Source organism: Haplochromis burtoni, unplaced genomic scaffold (genome assembly GCF_018398535.1).
Source record: "Haplochromis burtoni strain Fernald_Lab_line unplaced genomic scaffold, NCSU_Asbu1 Contig_222, whole genome shotgun sequence".
Classification (NCBI taxonomy): Eukaryota; Metazoa; Chordata; class Actinopteri; order Cichliformes; family Cichlidae; genus Haplochromis; species Haplochromis burtoni.
This window is the reverse complement of record NW_024582583.1, coordinates 232,161-250,166: the sequence shown is the minus strand read 5'-3', so window position 1 is coordinate 250,166 and position 18,006 is coordinate 232,161. Positions and strand designations below refer to the sequence as shown.

The 18,006-nt window shown below is 47.1% G+C and overlaps 2 protein-coding genes across 2 annotated transcripts; one reads left to right on the top strand and one right to left on the bottom strand.

Moving 5' to 3' along the window:
- Positions 1-3,979: 3,979 nt before the first annotated feature.
- gpia (glucose-6-phosphate isomerase a) lies at positions 3,980-12,983 on the top strand. Its single transcript, XM_005936911.3, has 18 exons — positions 3,980-4,260; positions 5,177-5,267; positions 5,532-5,600; positions 6,351-6,470; positions 6,547-6,630; positions 6,700-6,846; positions 6,967-7,038; positions 7,169-7,213; positions 7,597-7,650; positions 8,080-8,140; positions 8,353-8,396; positions 8,728-8,880; positions 9,041-9,170; positions 9,695-9,771; positions 9,879-10,007; positions 10,119-10,194; positions 10,345-10,411; positions 12,654-12,983. Exons 1-18 carry the CDS (start codon positions 4,142-4,144, stop codon positions 12,775-12,777), a joined length of 1,662 nt encoding a protein of 553 aa, XP_005936973.1. The 5' UTR covers positions 3,980-4,141; the 3' UTR covers positions 12,778-12,983.
- Positions 12,984-14,780: 1,797 nt separating this feature from the next.
- On the bottom strand, positions 14,781-17,789 carry mphosph6 (M-phase phosphoprotein 6). Its single transcript, XM_005936910.3, has 5 exons — positions 17,576-17,789; positions 16,729-16,841; positions 15,813-15,903; positions 15,316-15,416; positions 14,781-15,193 (listed from the first exon to the last, which is right to left on the bottom strand). The coding sequence occupies exons 1-5, from the start codon at positions 17,621-17,623 to the stop codon at positions 15,070-15,072; spliced, it is 477 nt and encodes a 158-aa protein (XP_005936972.1). The 5' UTR covers positions 17,624-17,789; the 3' UTR covers positions 14,781-15,069.
- Positions 17,790-18,006: the final 217 nt, after the last annotated feature.

Sequence of the window (18,006 nt, the reverse complement as noted above, 5' to 3'; positions counted from 1 at the left end):
CAGGGCGTACATGGAACGCCATAACCAAGTGGCCGGCATTATTTTACATATAGTTGGGGTATTTTCACTGTAAGAATATTCAACACTGATATCAATACATCAAAAAAATGTCTCTGTGCAAAATCGGTTTAAAAACAAACAACTTTGGGACACTGTGTCTGTGATTTGTATCGGGGAATAAGCCGTGACGTGACCAGTGTTGTACCGAGGCAGGTATCACCGACAGAACATGTTCCCCTGTGTCGCGAGCATTCACTGGGCACGGCGTGAGGATCCAGTTTACTCCGCCCCCATCACAGACATTAGACATGGAAGGAGTGATGTTTTAGTGTTGTGAAAAATGAGTGTTGTTACATTACCTTTTGAGTGTGAGGGTTGCAACAGAAAATGATGCATTTATTGTTCTCACGTGGTATCGGACGGGATTATTGGAACAATCAAGGACATTTTGCCTGATAATTATTTGTATCCTCCTGTAACTTTACTGTACAGAGACCTAAACCCTCCAAAGTTTCAGGAGTAGTTGGTTGTTATAAGAAGTATTTGTGAACTCAAAATCAAAAACGTGGGATACTGTTTATCAATGAATTGGAGAGCCCAGCGTGTGCTCCCAGCGCAGGGGAAACAAACTCTGTTTGGAGACATTGAAACAATGTACGCTGTAGATGGCCGGGACAGACCATCATAACACTTATAAATGTCTTAAAGAGAAACTGCAAAGAAAGTCGAGGTTTCCTTCAGCATCCAAAGGCTCAGAAACAAACTGTGACAGGAAGAGGTCTGCAGACAAAGACACGACCGAATCAGAGGACACGTTCCTGAGAGTGAACAGCTGTGTGATGGCGGCTCACAGGACAACAGCTTCAAGCAGCTTCATAGTGGTCGTAGTGAGTCCAGTTTCAGCTGTGAGAAGACTTCAAACTGCAGGTCCTTTAGTTCATCACACAAGATCTTTGTACGCCGTTGAGTGGGTGAAAGGGACGGTTCCACAGTGAGTGGCATCAACTGTCAAACACGGAGGAGGAAGTGTGATGGTCTGGGGCTGTTTGCTGGATCCAGGGTCAGTGACTGGTACAGAGTGAGGGGCTCCCTGAACCAAAACAGCTACCGCAGCACCATGCAGGACCCTCTGGTGTGCATCTAGTCTGTGAGGGCTTCATCCTACAGCAAGATAATGATCCAAACATAAGTCCGAGCCGTGGCAGAACCACCTCAGGAACGAAGAACGAGATGGTAAGGTTGTAAACGTGGAGGTCCAGCACAGTCTCCAGACTGAAACCCCATCGAGCTGGTTTGGGATGAACTGGACAGAAGAGTGAAAGCAAAGCAGCTACAAAGTCCACAGATATGGGAGAAGATTAGACTTCTGTTGTAGACAGAATGCAGCGGCTGTGTTCAGCTGTTACATCTGCCAAAGGAGACACTTTAAAACATATTTATATGATTTTTATTAAGTAAGGGTAGCATGGTGGCATGCCTGTTGCCTCACAGCAAGAAGTTCCCGAGCTTAACGCCGCCATGTGGGTGGGGTCTCTCTGTGTGGATGTTCTCTACATGAGTGTGTTCTCTCCGAGTACTCCGGCTCTCCGCCACAGTCCAAACACATACAGGTAGGAGGGTGAGGTTCACTGGACATTGTAAGCTGTCCATAGGCGTGAATGTGAACGCTTGTTTCCCCACCTGGCAGCCGGGACAGGCTGCGGTTTGACTGTAGCCCCTATAATACATAACTATGCAGCCCAGTGAGTATAAAATCCACAAACCTACACATCAGGTTTTTCAGTTCCAAACACGGGTCTAACTTCAGTTGGTTTTGTTTTTTGTTGCTTAAATTCACACAAAGTGTCAGAAACCTGCAGTGTGATGAAAACACTGGTCACCAAAATTCAAACCTAATTTTTCAGGATTTGTTGGGTTACCCCTCTGAGTCCAAAATATAATTGGACACTTTTGACTACAGTTTGATTTTACGTTTGTATTTTACCTTTAATTTTTCTCCTTGTTTGGTATCGTTGTTGGTCGACATGGGACATTTTTTGTGATGTCCTTAGAAAATTACCATTTCTTCCCACACAAACGTGACAATAGTACTCAGGGAAAAGAAGAACTTATTTATATAAATATATGTCTATGTCCTCCTACCTATCTATAGGTAGGTAGATGGAATTGGAAATTTTAAATATTTGGTTCTGATCAACGAGATCTCAGATTTGTTATAATCTTTAAAGCTGAGTGAATGTTTTGTCCTACCTGGATATAAGGTGTTAACCAAATACCTTCTCAAAAACTGATTATTGCATTTTTCATTAACCAAGTCAAGACCATCTAGTTTAATTTTATGTAAATTTGGAGTCTGTATATTTGAAAAACTGTTCTTTATCGTATTTACAAGGACTTTTGGGATATTCTGTGAGACCTTTTTATAGAGCTCGAACGAACAACTCATGTCATATTTCTCATTAAGCCTGTTTAATTCAAGTATATCTCCATTTTCATCCATTATATGTGTCACAGACAAAATTTGTTTTGTCATCCATTCTTCCACAAACATAGATTTCCCCCGATTCAATATCACCCTATTATTCCACATGGAACGTTGTGGGGACTAAAGTTATGTTTAAACATTAATTTCCAATTTAACAAAACTTGTTGATGAAATTTGGAAAGTTTTATGGGTAGTTTAGAAATTTCAAAATCACATACTAAAAGGAATTGGATCCCCCCAACTTTGTTGAAAATAAGAGATGGTATCAAGAACCAGATCTCATTATCATTTTTCAAGAAAGATCGTAGCCAATTAATCTTTAAAATGCCATTCATTATTTCAAAATCGATTGCTTTTAAACCCCCCTCTTCATAGTCTTTTATCACGTCCTTGTTACTGATATAATGATGTTTATTTTTCCATATGAAATTAAAATTCACCTTATTGATGTCTTTTATAATTCTTGGTGGGATGGCTAGGGAACAAGCTGGACAGATTCATCTGGACAAAGATTCAACCTTGGTCAACATTATCCTGCCGAACAACGTTAAATCTCTCTGTAGCCAATGGTTCAGAGTTTTTTTGCATTTGTCAGTTGTATTCTGAATATTCTTTTCTTCACTATCAGCCATGCATTTAGTTATCCAGACAATTCATATATATCTGATTTCATTTTTGACAGGTATATTGTACAAAGAAGAGTGAGAACAATTGTGGATACTCATGAGTTCACATTTGTCCAGGTTCAGGCGTAGTCCAGAAGCATCAGAAAAGATCTTTATTGTATCTAAGGCCAATGGAATTTGTTCTTTATTTTTTAGAAAGATTGTTGTATCATCGGCAAGCTGACTTATTATTAATTTGTGGTTATTTATGTCTAATCCTTTGATGTTTGAATTTATGACAGTAATAGCAAGTAATTCAGTGGCTACAATAAATAAAAGATGTTAGCATAACATAAACAGTGAAGCTGGAGGATGAACGCTAACTTTTTTCCACTCGATAAATGTTAACGTGAGGGTTCCTGATGGTTAGAGACAAATGCAGTCGCATGGCAGGATGCTGTAAACGGACCAAACTTCAGTCAGGAGAGCAACTGAGATAATCCATCCACAATACAAGGTTAGTCATTCATATACTGCTGCATGGGCTGGGCTGCAGCTACATGGTAAGGGTTTAAACACTGAGCTTTAAAATAAACAGTGATGATGAAAATGGAGAGAGACCGACAGTGATCACTGACTATTTTAGGGGTGTTTCAGATTAAATAGAACAAGATACAAAGCTTATTTTAATAAACAACAGTGTCATATGCAAAGCTAGGATGGCACTAGGGGTGGCAAGAGAGTATTTTAGGGTGGCACATGCCAGCCCATGCCAACCCCGTAGATCTGCCTTGTCGCAATATCGACGCAATATCGTCACTAATCGGCTTCCATACTTCAGTCCCGCTGCCTTTGAGGACGTGACGGGTCGGGTCTGTGGGCGGAGCTCGGGTGGTGGGTTCTATGCTGTGATTGGTTGGGAGCGGCTCTTTCCTCGCGGTGCTCCTCCCTGACTCCCCACCACATTCAGTCCAGTACCGGCTGCGGAGGGTCGAGTCTCACCGGGGAGCGTCTTCAATTTGTCCACATCGAGCACCGAGCAGCCGCCATCATGGCTCTGACCGCCGACGCAAACTTCCAGAAGCTGAAGCAGTGGCACGAGGCAAACGGCGCGAGCCTCAACATGAGGGCCCTGTTCGAGTCCGACCCGGAGCGCTTCGGCCGGTTCAGGTGAGGACAGCCGGAGGACGTATCCCCGTGGTTGGAGGTCCTCAGCGCTCCGCCCGGTTATCGATTCTCTTTCTCGGACTGCGACCGCAGGTGACCGACAAGGTCACCGATCCGCTCCGCGCGTTTCCGCTGTAAGCCCCCCCCCCACCCCGTACTCCCTTCGTCATCATCGCCCCCCCCCCGGGTACTGAGCCCGAAACCTGCAGACCAGAGGCCCGACACCCGGTGGCTCCCTCCTCTACCGATATGGGTTACTGTTAGCTGCTTGCTAAAACGACTGCTTCCATTATCGGACAGTCTGCAGAGATTTCCTGATTGTGCCGAACCTGCGCACGTGCTTACTAAGCGTTCACCAACACACCACGAGGCCCTCGCAGGTGGGTCTCAGGTGTGGGGTTGACCTCATACTGACGTTTACGTTGCAGACTGTCACGGGAGCGACAGGTTGCCTGTGGCGCGTCTGTCCGTTAATGGAAGCAGAAAACCTGAAGGAAGTTTCAGGTGTTCTGCTTCCATTATCGGACAGACGATAATGGAAGCATTAGCCCTGACATCGGGCGAGCCCCCCCGCCGGGCTCGCCCGATGTCAGGGCGGGATGCGGGCGGTAATGAAGCACAGAAGCCGGGGGTGGGACAACCGGGCACCGGTTCTGCCCGCGGGTACGTGCGCTGTGACGCATCCGCAGACAGACTGAGTCATCGCGTGAAAGAGGCCCACGTGCTGAGGGAGTCTGAGCAGAACCATCACAGGAGGCGGTGTGAGGCGTTTCCTGGACCCTCACACTGTCAGCTGAGGGCGATGCTGCGGTCATCACCCTCAGGCGGTTGCTCTGTTGTTGTTCAGGTCCTGTGTTTGGCTGCTCTGTGCCTGTCTGTGAAACTGGGTGTAAATAAAGGTTTTTGGCTCTGCTCACAGCACCACCCTGCAGACGGATGATGGCGACATCCTGATCGATTATTCCAAGAACCTGATCAACCAGGACGTCTTGGCCATGCTCCTGGCCCTGGTGAGAACACACTCGGTCTTTGATTTTGAAAGGCAGCTGGAGCTCACCTGTAGCAGCAGGTTCAGCTAAAGGTGAGCGGAGGAGGCGTGCCTTATCTGCTCAGAGCTCCAGTGAAACAGGAAGGTTTCCACACTTTATTTGGAAAGAGAAGCGTTGCGCCACGGCACCAGTGGCGGGCGCCGTGTCGACATGTCACCGCTTCCTGGTGGTGAAATGAGCTTCCTGAAGTCACCTGATTGCTGCCCGTGTGTTTCCTGTGTGCAGGCCAAGTCTCGGGGGCTGGAGGAGGCGCGGAAGAGGATGTTTTCCGGAGAGAAGATCAACTTCACCGAGGTAACGCCTCCTCACACGTCCACGTAGAAACTAAAAGGGGAACGAAGGTCACGTGACCGCTTTCCTCTAGCTTCACTTATCCTGACATCATTAATCCCACGAAGGTGTTTATCAGGTCGATCGAGCAAAGGTTTGTAGAGCGAATAAATGATTCAGGTGTGTGTGTGTGCACTTGTGTTAAAGTACACCTGCGCAGGCTCGACCTGTACGCATCTAAATTCCAACTGACACTCAAACGCACCACGATGGCTTTATTTTGTTGGTTTCAGAGACGCTCTTCATCCTCCACCTGACACCGCGCAGACTCAGAGCTGCTGACACACACACACTGAAGGTCAATGTATTGCTCAGCAGCGGCTGATTGAGCAGCTCCTGATCAACACGATGGATCACAAATCTTAAATATTTACGCAAACACGTTTGTATCACTTAAATCAGGCGGTGTGGTGACGTCATCGATCACAGGAAGCTGTTATAATTTTACCAAACACTGTAAACGGCTCCTGTTTGAACGTGCTGATGGATCCTGACCTGATTGGGGGATTCCACAGATCTGATTGATCAGTATGGTGATGTCACACCTGCTGATCTCTAACCTGGGAGCAGGGTAGGGTCACAGCATCTGTTGCCATGGTGATATATCCCAGTGTGAGGTGGCTCTCAGACTCGGAGGTGACTCCGACATCAGCGCGTGCGTTTGTGTGAGGGGGTCGCTGCTAACCCCGTTGTTGTTACCGCATGCGCTCACAGGGCCGGGCCGTGCTCCACGTCGCTCTGAGGAACCGCTCCAACACGCCGATCCTCGTCGACGGCGAAGATGTGATGCCCGAGGTCAACAGGGTGCTCGACAAGATGAAGGCGTTCTGCCAGGTGAGTGTGTGTCTGTGAGCGTGTGTCAATGCGTGTGACGCCTGGAGGTCATGACCTTTGTGTCGTGCATTTACAGAAAGTTCGCAGTGGTGAGTGGAAAGGCTTCAGCGGGAAGAGCATCACTGACGTGGTGAACATCGGCATCGGAGGCTCCGACCTGGTGAGTGACCGCTGAGCTCTCGCACGCGCGTCAGCAGTCATGTGACTCACTGTGTTGTGGTGCGTTCAGGGCCCTCTGATGGTGACGGAGGCTCTGAAGCCGTACTCGGCGGGAGGACCGGACGTTTGGTTCGTTTCCAACATCGACGGGACTCACCTGGCCAAGACGCTCGCCAAGCTGAACCCCGAGACTACCCTGTTCATCATTGCCTCCAAGGTCACACACGCCTAACTCCTGGGTCTGAGCGTGCTCAGTCGGTTGCTTTCAGTTTCGAGAGACTCTATTGGTTTGAGTTACTGTTTGCTAACTCTCCGTTCCTCACTCTGACCTTCTCAGACCTTCACCACCCAGGAGACCATCACCAACGCCGAGTCCGCCAAAGACTGGTTCTTGCAGACCGCCGCCGACGTGAGTAGACCCGAGCCTGATGCAGCTGCTCTAAAACACAGTCGCTTTAAAATGGAGGCAGACGGGGTCAGGGGTCAGGTGGTGATCTCTCCATCACGCTCACGAGCTTCTCTCCTCTCATCCTCCACAGAAATCTGCTGTGGCCAAACACTTTGTGGCTCTGTCCACCAACTCAGTGAGTCACACACGCAGACACACACACACGCAGACACACACACACACACACACACACACAGAGAGACACACACGCAGACAGACACACACACAACACACACAGACAGACACACACAACAAGACCACACACACACGCAACACACACACGACACACACACACAGACACACACACGACACACACACACACAACACACAACACCGACACACACACACTCACACACAGACACACACACACACACACACACACACACACACACTCTCTCATGCACACACAGGCAGACACACACACACACACACACACACTCTCTCATGCACACACAGGCAGACACACACACGCTGCTCTAATCAGATCATCTGCAGCCTCTCTGTCTCCGCCTCCTTCAGGCTAAGGTGAAGGACTTCGGCATCGACACGGCGAACATGTTCGAGTTCTGGGACGTAAGTGCGCCTGTTACGATGATGAGGAGGATGATGTCACTATGAATGCATGTGACTCGGCTGGTTTTCAGCGGCGGGCTGGTGACGTGTAACCTGGGTAACATGTTTTTGAGTCGACCCTCGTTATTTATTTAATAATATTCGTTTGTGTTGATTCTGGCTCCTTCACAGTTAAATTCATCGCTTTTCTTCAGATTTAAGGAGCTCGTCATTTTTACCGTAGTCGGAGTTCCTTCGTGTTTCTCGTGAGGTCGCTCCTGTCGTGACCTCGGTTAACGCTGCCATCCTTCTGCTGAAAACAAACTGACAGAAAGCGGCTCAGTGCGAGTTCGCTGCTTCCTGTCACTGCTTTTATTTTGACGATCTGCTGCCCTGCCTGTGCTCTGATTGGTGGAGTGACTGTGTGATGTCATGTTTGCTCGTCCTCAGTGGGTCGGAGGTCGCTACTCGCTGTGGTCGGCCATCGGTCTGTCCATCGCTCTGCACGTGGGTACGTCTGTGACTCGGCTGTCGCCGGGGCAAAGTTATCAGTCAGTGATGGCGTCGTCCTGTCAGAGGAAAGAAGGATTATTCTGGACTGAGAATCAAGCAAAGCTGCTCTGCAGCGAGCTGAGCTTCAGCCTGTTGATATGTGCACGACTGAGTTGATGTCCCTCCTTCTGAGAGCCTGATTGATAAACTCTGGTTTGTTTTGTGTTTCAGGCTTTGAGAACTTCGAGCAGCTTCTCTCCGGAGCTCACTGGATGGTACGCCGCCGTCTCTTCTGCTTTCTTGCGAGCGAGTTACTTCACGTTCGTCCGCGGGACAAAAATGGATTTCAACACGTGTTATTTGATCGTTGCGTCACTCTGAAATGTTTCCACGCTTCCCGTCAAGTTACTGAACAGGACACTTTCACAACTCAGGCTCGAATGTGAAAGGCGAGAGAATGGCGCCCTTTGTTTCTGCACGCGCTCTGTGCACAATACTTGCACACGCTCTGCTGACTGCAGGTGAACATCTCACCTGCAGTCAGCAGAGCGTGTGCAGCCTGACAGCAGGAGCATGAACCTAAACTCTCCTCCCCCCTCCTCCCAGGACAACCATTTCCGCAGTGCCCCCCTGGACCAGAACGCCCCCGTGCTACTCGCCATGCTCGGCGTCTGGTACATCAACTTCTTCAAGGCAGAGACCCACGCCATGCTGCCCTACGACCAGTACATGCACCGCTTCGCCGCCTACTTCCAGCAGGTCAGTGACGCAGGGAGGCGGGTCTGCAGGTGTGACGCCTGCGTCACGTAACGCGCAGGAGACCACAGAAACCGTACATTACATCAGACTGCGGCGTGGGGGTGGAGTTTCGTGTTCGTGATGAATGTCGGCGCTGATGACCCGTCTGTTTGGTCTTCAGGGCGACATGGAGTCCAATGGGAAGTACATCACCAAAGATGGCGCCCGCGTCAACTACCACACTGGACCAATCGTGTGGGGCGAGCCGGGGACCAATGGGCAGCACGCCTTCTACCAGCTCATCCACCAAGGTGAAGCTCCACCCTTTAATTATGTAACAGTGACCGCTCGTTAGTGAACATCAGGGCAGCTTATCACACCTGCAGCCCCAGCGCAGGTCACACAAACCTTCATGATCCAAGCACAGGTGAGTTAAAATGGTCAGACGACGTGCCGCGTACCTGGAGCGCCCGAGCCTGAAGCTGAAGCTCCTCCCCCTGTGGAAACACCCGTACAGGTCCTTTTGTAAACATAATCAGATGTCTTTTATTTAATAAGAGACGTGAGAGGGGCACACCTGAGTGTCTTTGATCTGCTGCTTATTGATCTGAGATCATTCGAGATGCTGTGATTGGATACCACAGGGCTCCTTCCACAGATGATTGGTGGCGTCGAATGCTCCACCCCCACAGCAGAGGGAGCCGGATTATTCTGGATCACTGAGGCCAGACAGAGTTTTCTTCTTTGGTCTGATCTGATTGGAGCTCGCCGCCTCGTGCGTCTGAACAGCCTGTGATCAATACCCAGAGTTAACAGACTGCTTGTCCTTCCTCAGGCACTCGTATGATTCCTGCTGACTTCCTCATTCCTGCTCAGTCTCAGCATCCAATCAGAAACAACCTCCACCACAAGGTCTGGACATTTAACGTTACCTTAGCCAGGCTGAACTGATTAGCTGGAGGAACCGAGAGCGCACCTGGATGATGTAACGCCTCACGGGTGTTGTGTGCTTCATGCAGATCCTGGTGGCAAACTTCCTGGCTCAGACCGAAGCGCTGATGAAGGGAAAGACTCCAGACGAGGCCCGGAAAGAGCTGGAGGCCGCCGGCATGTCGGGAGACGCTCTGGAGAAGCTGCTGCCGCACAAGGTAAGAGCGCACACCTGGACACACCTGTGTGTGACCATCAGAGTAGAAACAGTCAGGTGACTGTACAGCGTGTCGACGTTCCAGCGTTTAAATGATGTTTTTTCTCTGCAGGTGTTTCTGGGGAACAAGCCGAGCAACTCGATCGTTTTCAAGAAGCTCACCCCGTTCATGCTGGGAGCTCTGGTCGGTAAGTACTGGCTTTTTAATCAAACGTGCTGCTGTGGGCGGAGTCACTGCAGGTGATCTCCGGTTACTGTAAACTTCAGTTGCACCAATAACGTCTCAGGTGTGTCCATTTAAAGAGGAGGAGTCTGACACAGCTGTGTTGTTCTTTCAGCCATGTACGAGCACAAGATTTTCGTCCAGGGCGTCATGTGGGACATCAACAGCTACGACCAGTGGGGGTGAGTCACACCTGGGCGGGGCTAAACTTGGGTTTAAGGTAGATTAAGCTTCCACGTTTGGGTTTTATTTTACAATTAAACATATTCATTTTTTAATTTTAATTTTTTTTAACAATCTTGAATGGTCACCTCCATACGTTCCCTTTTTTAAATAACTTAACCCTTTAAAGCCGGTCGGAGCGGGCACGCTCTGTTTTGCGTAACTATTTTTAAATCCCGGTAGCACTGCAACCACGTAAGCTAGCGCAATAATTTTTTTTGCATATGAAACCGGAGGAGTTGTACTTACATCTATGCCATCAGCTTGTCCTCGGTCACGGTTTCCTTCCACATAAAGCTTTGCAAAAACTGCATAAAAAGCACTTGCAGCAACAAAAACATAATATTCCAGAAACACGCTTTGCCGATCCGATCAGCTGTTCATAACACTTCCTACGTCCATCAGCGCGAACTTGCATGTCCGCCATGACCTGCCCGAAACCGGAAGTGACGTCATTTTCGCGGAAATGTAGTTTTTTTACCATCAGGGCCTCATGAGCCTATACTGGTGTTTTTAAAAGTTATCTTTGACTTTATGACTTTCTGTGTCGTTTCTGGGATGCTGAGGACTCATATTGCACTGCTGGAAATAGTTTATTTTGATGCATATGCTGCTTTTTTGCAAATTTGCATATAATATTTATTTTCGTTTTTCCTGCAGTATATAAAAATTGGTGTATTTCAAAAATAAAACTATGAAGACACTCAAAATAAATTTCCTGTGGTGGGAAACTATTTTGTGCAACTTTTTTGTATTTACAGTTTTGAGGGATAAGCCTCTTAAATTTCTCTAACTAGAAATATATGTTAAAAAACAAAAACGATTTTCAATTTTTTTGTAGTTTATTGCACTTTTTTGCAATTTATGTAATTACTATGCACTTAATGCATACATATTATTAAAATCTGGGCTATAATGTTGTATTGATGTATAGCAACTTGAAATGCTCCCAAAAATGGCTCCACAGCATGTAAAAATATAATATAAGCTCTGGCGGACTTGGTTCTATGGTAGGTCTTAAAGGGTTAAAGTTGTTGGGTTTTTTGTATTTAAATTAAAACAATGAATTTTCACTGTATTTATTTTATCACATCTTAAAACATGTATTCAGAACTGCTTACCCTTCATCGTGACTCCGTCTTAGTCTGGTTTTACATGTTTTCATTTTGTGCTTATGTCAGGTAACCTTGAGGGTCTTTAAAGGCGCCTTTTATTATTATATATCCGGTTGTTCAGTGATGACGTGACGAATCCTACTTCCGGGTCTAAAGTAGTCTGCGTTTAATATGGCTTTTGTGTTGTTAACATGTTTAATGTTTTGTATTTTCTTCTATTTGATCTCAAAAAGCTCCTAAAACAGTCAGTGATCCTGTTGACCTCCCTCGGCTTTTATTACCGCTAATCATTTATTTAAGCTCAGTTTTTAAAACCTTAGGATGTAACTACAGCCCAGCCCATGCAGCAGTATATGAATGACTAACCTCGTATTGTGGATGGATTATCTCAGTTGTTCTCCTGGCTGAAGTTTGGTCCTTTTACAGCATCCTGCCATGCGATTACATTTGTTCCTGACCACCGAGAACACTCACGTTAACTTTTATCGAGTGGAAAAAAAGTTAGCTTGTTTATATTATGCTAACATAGCTGTGTCGCTAGCGGTCACGTAGCACATCATTATATACCAGCTAGCCCAACTTCAGTAACCCTACAAACGTCACTGCTGTTTAGTTTTCTGTCTTCATTTATGCTGGAAGTGATAGCAGAGCTGTACGTTTTAATTTGTTTCCAAAACCCCGCAGTCAGGACATGCTATATTGTATTTAGATAGAAGCTAGCGAGCTAACTCCCTGCTAACTTCTAACTCCGTTAAATGTCATAAATTCCGTTTTCATGGATGCCTGGATGTTAAACTCAATTGTTACACCTGGTAGAGCAGAACGCTGATCATTTTATTAAAGATGAAAGACTTTAGACAGTTTTTCAACTCTCAGTAATGCCATAGTGATCGTTTGATATATGGACCTGCAGCGGAGTTTAGGCCCAGACACGGCTAGTGACGTCAGACTGAACGACCGGATTTAGTCAAACTTGCCTCATTGGTACCAGCGGTCTTCCGTACGTTTCCCTTACAAAATAATTGTTGTTGACCAACCAGCGTTGCTGTGTAAAGTTGTGTTGCTGACCCGCCTCTTTCCGCCGCAGGGTGGAGCTCGGGAAGCAGCTCGCCAAGAAGATCGAGCCGGAGCTGAAGGACGACTCGGAGGTGACCTCCCACGACTCGTCCACCAACGGCCTCATCAACTTCCTGAAGAAGAACTTCGCCTGAACGTTGAGCCTGCGTTAGCCGACCTCATCCTCCATCCTCATTGGCTGAATGATGTTTGTCTTGTCGTACGCTGTGAGCACTTCCTGTCTGTGATCTGTGTGCTAAGAGTCTTCACGTGTAGACGAGTCCTGAAAACGTACACGTTTGTGTAGGTGACCATGCCCAGTCAACTGTGACTTTCAAAATAAAAGCCTGTTTGTCGCCAACGCTGTGTTTGGTTTCATTGTGAGGTCACAGGAAATGCTTCTGTCCAATCAGTGAGCTTGTTTAAAGGAGAAGTCGGCTTCAGCAGTCAGGTAATTACTGATTACTAATCAGGTGTGATGTTGGACTGGCCTCGCTGGACGACGGGGGGGGTGCTGAGCTGAAGCCTCGCGCTGATGTTTGGGGCGGGACGAGGGAAATGCTGTTGGCGCTGCACAACAAGGCCGTGTTGGTGACACATGAGCAACAGGTAACGCACACCTGTAATGCTCACTGGTGCTGATTTTACACACCTGCTCTGAACTTATCATCCAATCAGAGGTCAGCAGTACCTATGCAAGTCATGGATTCTCACATCAAAGCAAATTTAAACTCTTCTGTGACAGAGCGTGGCGACTCACAGCCAAATGACCGTTTTAAACCTTTTCTGGTGGAACAAAAGCACCTGATCCCAGTTCAAACAGGTGAGTTATGACACAGCGTGTACAGGCGTTCAGTTCCTGCGTCAGCCGGCGAGCATGTTTATTTTAACATGACTCACTGCAGAGCCTCTAGTGGACATCAGGGGAACTGCAGGTGTGGAAGCGATGAAGGGTGCTGAGTCTTGACTTCCTGAAGTTGAACAGTTGTTATTAAGACGTTTAAGATAAAGTCGGATGATTTTGATCTGGATCAAGCAAAGGTGCTCTTATTTTAAAGCCCTAATATTGAATGAACTCTTTAAAGCCTGCTAGGAGTTTAACGTTTGTGTGGAGCAAACATTGATTAAAAACAGCCGCATGCCTGCTCCGACCTCCGTGCACGAATGCATCGTTTGTGCTTCAGCGAGCGCCAGCCCGCTCAGACTGGACGAGCAGGAAGCCATCAGATTTCTGATGGCTGCGCTCCAACTGGCACTCAGTTTACCCTCAAGGGTTTTTTTGCACTAATAAAGTGGAGTAAAGTATTTTGTCTAGTGTCAATTATATCATCAGTTATATCGTTATTGCAAATTTTCAAATGTATATCGTGATATTTTTGGTCATATCGCCCTGCTCTAATTACCAGGCCTCTGCAGAACTTCAACACATGCTGATGAGGCCGTTTAAGTCAGCTGTGCTGGATCAGGGACATGTCTAAGACCTGCAGGACACCACCTCGAACAGACTGTAGTTAAGAGGACAGGCTGCACAGTGGGAACATGGAGCTGTCGTGTTGCTGCCATCCGATTACAAACAGGCTCGTATTCTTATAAAGATGTTCGTTTAAGTGGAAATATCTGAATTACACATTATCCTGAGCTTTTTGATCAGGGTTGAATTTATTCTGAAATAAATAACTGAAAGTTAAAACATCAATAACTCAAAGGTACAATTTTACTTTTATTTTGAAATTTTAATTTATCCAAACTTCATGTGTGACTCTGAAATTATTTTCAGTTTGAAGTTTTCTAATTATTTCCATATATTTACGTTTATATTTGTTAACACTTTACGTTTCTAAGCCGTCATCTCTAACTGGTTTCCTCTCAGTCACCTTTGGGAACGAGGGGGCCGCCACTTGCCGCGGAGACGAGCTTCTTGCCACCTTCTCCTCCATGGCTCGGGCGGAGGAGACATCTACGCGGTGTTCTGGCCCGGATGTCACGGCAGTCAGCCGAGGATCCGTCTCCCGTGGTGAATGCCGTATGTCACGCTCTGCTGGCAACCCGGCCCAGACCGTTGTACGTTCATTGACCGCCCTCATGTTCGACCCGTTTTTAAACACACCAACTGTCAGGCGGCGGAGCTTCAACACTCGAGCTTAAACGAGACACTCTGAAATAAACACATCTTCCATCTTTTATTTACAGTCTGTGTTTTACTTCTTCAGAGGTCTGAACTTCACCTCCTCATGACGAGCAAACAAGTGGAGGAGGCGTGGCTTTAAACACCCCTCAGGTGAGTCACATACAGAGTTAAAAAACAAACAGGGAATAAACATGCAGCTCTCAGGAGCTCTGAGGCTGCTCGTGTCCTCCTCGTGGAATAAAAACAGGATGTATAACATCCACACAGCTGCTGCTCCACGCCAGCCTCACGTCTAAAAACATCTGGAGCGCGAGCGTCTTCAGTCCTGAGGCTTCACAAATGCTCTCTTCGCCGCCTCCTGGTTCTCCTCGTCCGCCTCCTGCGCCACTCGCTCTCGCTTCGTTGCAAACTTCTTCTTCATGCTTCCAACTAAACTCTCGTACCTGCCGAGAAAAACAGCAGATGAGAGCCTCGCCTCACACAGAGTGTGTGTGTGTGTGTGTGTGTGTAATGAGCTACAGTAGGAACACGCAGCGATTCAGCATCAGAGGGAAACAGTTCGTACCTCAGAGCCATTTCTTCATCTGTGACGTCTGTTTGCATCGGGCTCAGGTCCTCCTCTTCCTCCTCCTCTTCCTCTCTGGGGTTCATCAGAGCCATCAGCTTCTGCAGGGACACACAGGACGGTTCCAGTTTAAATGCTGCAGAGCAAACACTCAGAGAGACTCGTCGTCCTGGGGTGAGGAGTCAGGGGGTAGGACACACCTGAAGCCTCCAGGTGACAGAGGCAGGGTCGTACTGGGATGCTTCTGCTGCAGTTGTACAGCTCAGATCTTACAGCAATATTTAAACATGAATAAAACAGCTGGTCGTTTCCATGGTAACCTTCAGTCAGACAGTCCATGCTGGTTTTAATCGAGGCTGATTATTGTTAAAAAAACGAAGAACAAACTGATGTTTCTTAGCTCTGTGTCCTCCCAAACACAGCAGTCAGGTAATCTGACACTCCGCGAGGTCAGGGGTCAAAATAAAAACAGGAAGTGGGCGTGAAATGACACACACCTCGACTTCAGGATTGAAGCCTCTGAAGGAGAGTCGGCCATACTTCAGATCCTCGCAGGGAACGAAACTCCTCTCCTCGATGATCAGGTTCCTGCAGGAGCAGAGACGCCACAGTATTAGGAACACCTCCAGAATAACATCATCCGCCTCCATGATCACATGACCTCTGACCCCTAAGTACTTAAATCACACTTCACTGTGTGTTCAGACTTCAAACCAGACTCCATTCAGAAAACTGCACATTAAGCAGCTGCATGAAGAAAGTCCTTTAACGACGGTGCGGCGATGCTGTTATACTCCTAGAGTATTTAAAAGTAGAATGGGAGGCAGAGCCTTCAGTTTTCAGGCCCCTCTTCTGTGGAACCAGCTTCCAGTTTGGATTCAGGAGACAGACACTATCTCTACTTTCAAGATTAGGCTTAAAACTTTCCTTTTTGCTAAAGCATATAGTTAGGGCTGGACCAGGTGACCCTGAATCCTCCCTTAGTTATGCTGCAATAGGTGTAGGCTGCCGGGGATTCCCATGATGCACTGGGTGTTTGTTATTTACTCACTATGTATTAACAGACCTCTCTGCACTGAATCATATCTGTTATTAACCTCTGTCTCTCTTCCACAGCATGTCTTTATCCTGTCTTCCTTCTCTCACCCCAACCAATCACAGCAGATGGCCCCGCCCCTCCCTGAGCCTGGTTCTACTGGAGGTTTCTTCCTGTTAAAAGGATGTTTTTCCTTCCCACTGTCGCCAAAGTGCTTGCACATAGGCTCGTATGTATTATTGTAGGATCAACTGTACAATATAACGCACCTTGAGGCGACTGTTGTTGTAATTTGGCGCTATATAAATAAAATTTAATTGAATTATACATTTTGCTTGAACTAAAGTGGGCGGAGCCTGAATGACGCTCATACGTACTCTTTAGCCTTGAGCTCGGGTAGGTCCAGGTACCAGTGCTCATCACTGATGATCCTCCGCTCGTCCTCCTCCAGCTGCTTCCTCGTCTCTGCATCCAGACGTCTCTGCATGAACTGTGGACACACACACGTCACCTTCAGCTGACGTTTCTGTGAGGTTTTAACCACACCTGCACTCATGAATGATTTACTGCACTCAGCTGTGATTGGCTGAGGTCTCCCTGCAGAGAACCACAGCTGTTTTTCTCAGTGTGAAATCTTCCACATCTGCAGACCAGATTTTTAAAGTAAAGGTGAAAATCAACTGAGAGGGTTTCATTCTGATTGGTCAAGGCATCAGGCCGCAGAAACATCTTCTCCACGTTGGTTCAGCCTCCCCAGGAAACAAACCAGCACCCTGCAGGTTGTAACCGCCCCCTGGATGTCATATCCGGTTCTGATACAGTTTTTAAAGCATGAATTTCAGCCGTTGTTCCCATTATTAGTGACGTAAAACAAATACCTGAGCATCCACACCGGTTCAGATTCGCATCACGTGACAGATAATTTTAAAGTCAGAGCTTATCTTTAGTGTCTCATACTCATACACACATTATTTATTAATAAATTACATTTACAGCCTGTTATTAACTCTGCTGAACGCCGATTTACTCTCCAGGTCACACTTGACACCAGGTAATAAAATTCAGCTTCTGTGTGAGATTTAAAACTTCATGTGAAGCAGAAAACCTTAAATCATCAGATTTCTGAGTGGAGTTATGCGCCGGCGCATTACAAAGCTAACGTTCTGCTAGCTATCGGCTGCTAGCTGCTCTCGCGTGTCCGTTAGCACGCGCAGCTTCACTCACCTTCATCCGCAGCAGGTTTTTGGACAGCTTCACCGACTCACTCGCCATCTTTAATCCAAGAGAATGCGACTATCCGAACCGGAGGACCCTCGGTGCTGCACACCGAGCTAACGCCACGCTAAACAGAGGCAGAAAGAACCGAGCGCCAAGCTGCTTCTCCAGCCCTGCTAATCGAGCTCTGATGTGCAGCCCAGGGGCGGATCTAGAGAAATTTTCTTAGGGTGGCAAAGAAATCAAATGGGGTGGCAAAATCAAAGCCTTTCCCCCCCAAACACTCATGCAGGTGGTTACATGTGGTTACATGATTCAAATGCAGTAAGTATGCACGTTTTTCATATAAATATAGTCGATAACTTAATTATTGTCTGTAGCCCACATGATTACACACTTTAGTTACATAAAACATGTGAGTTTTGATGCTATGTACTGTA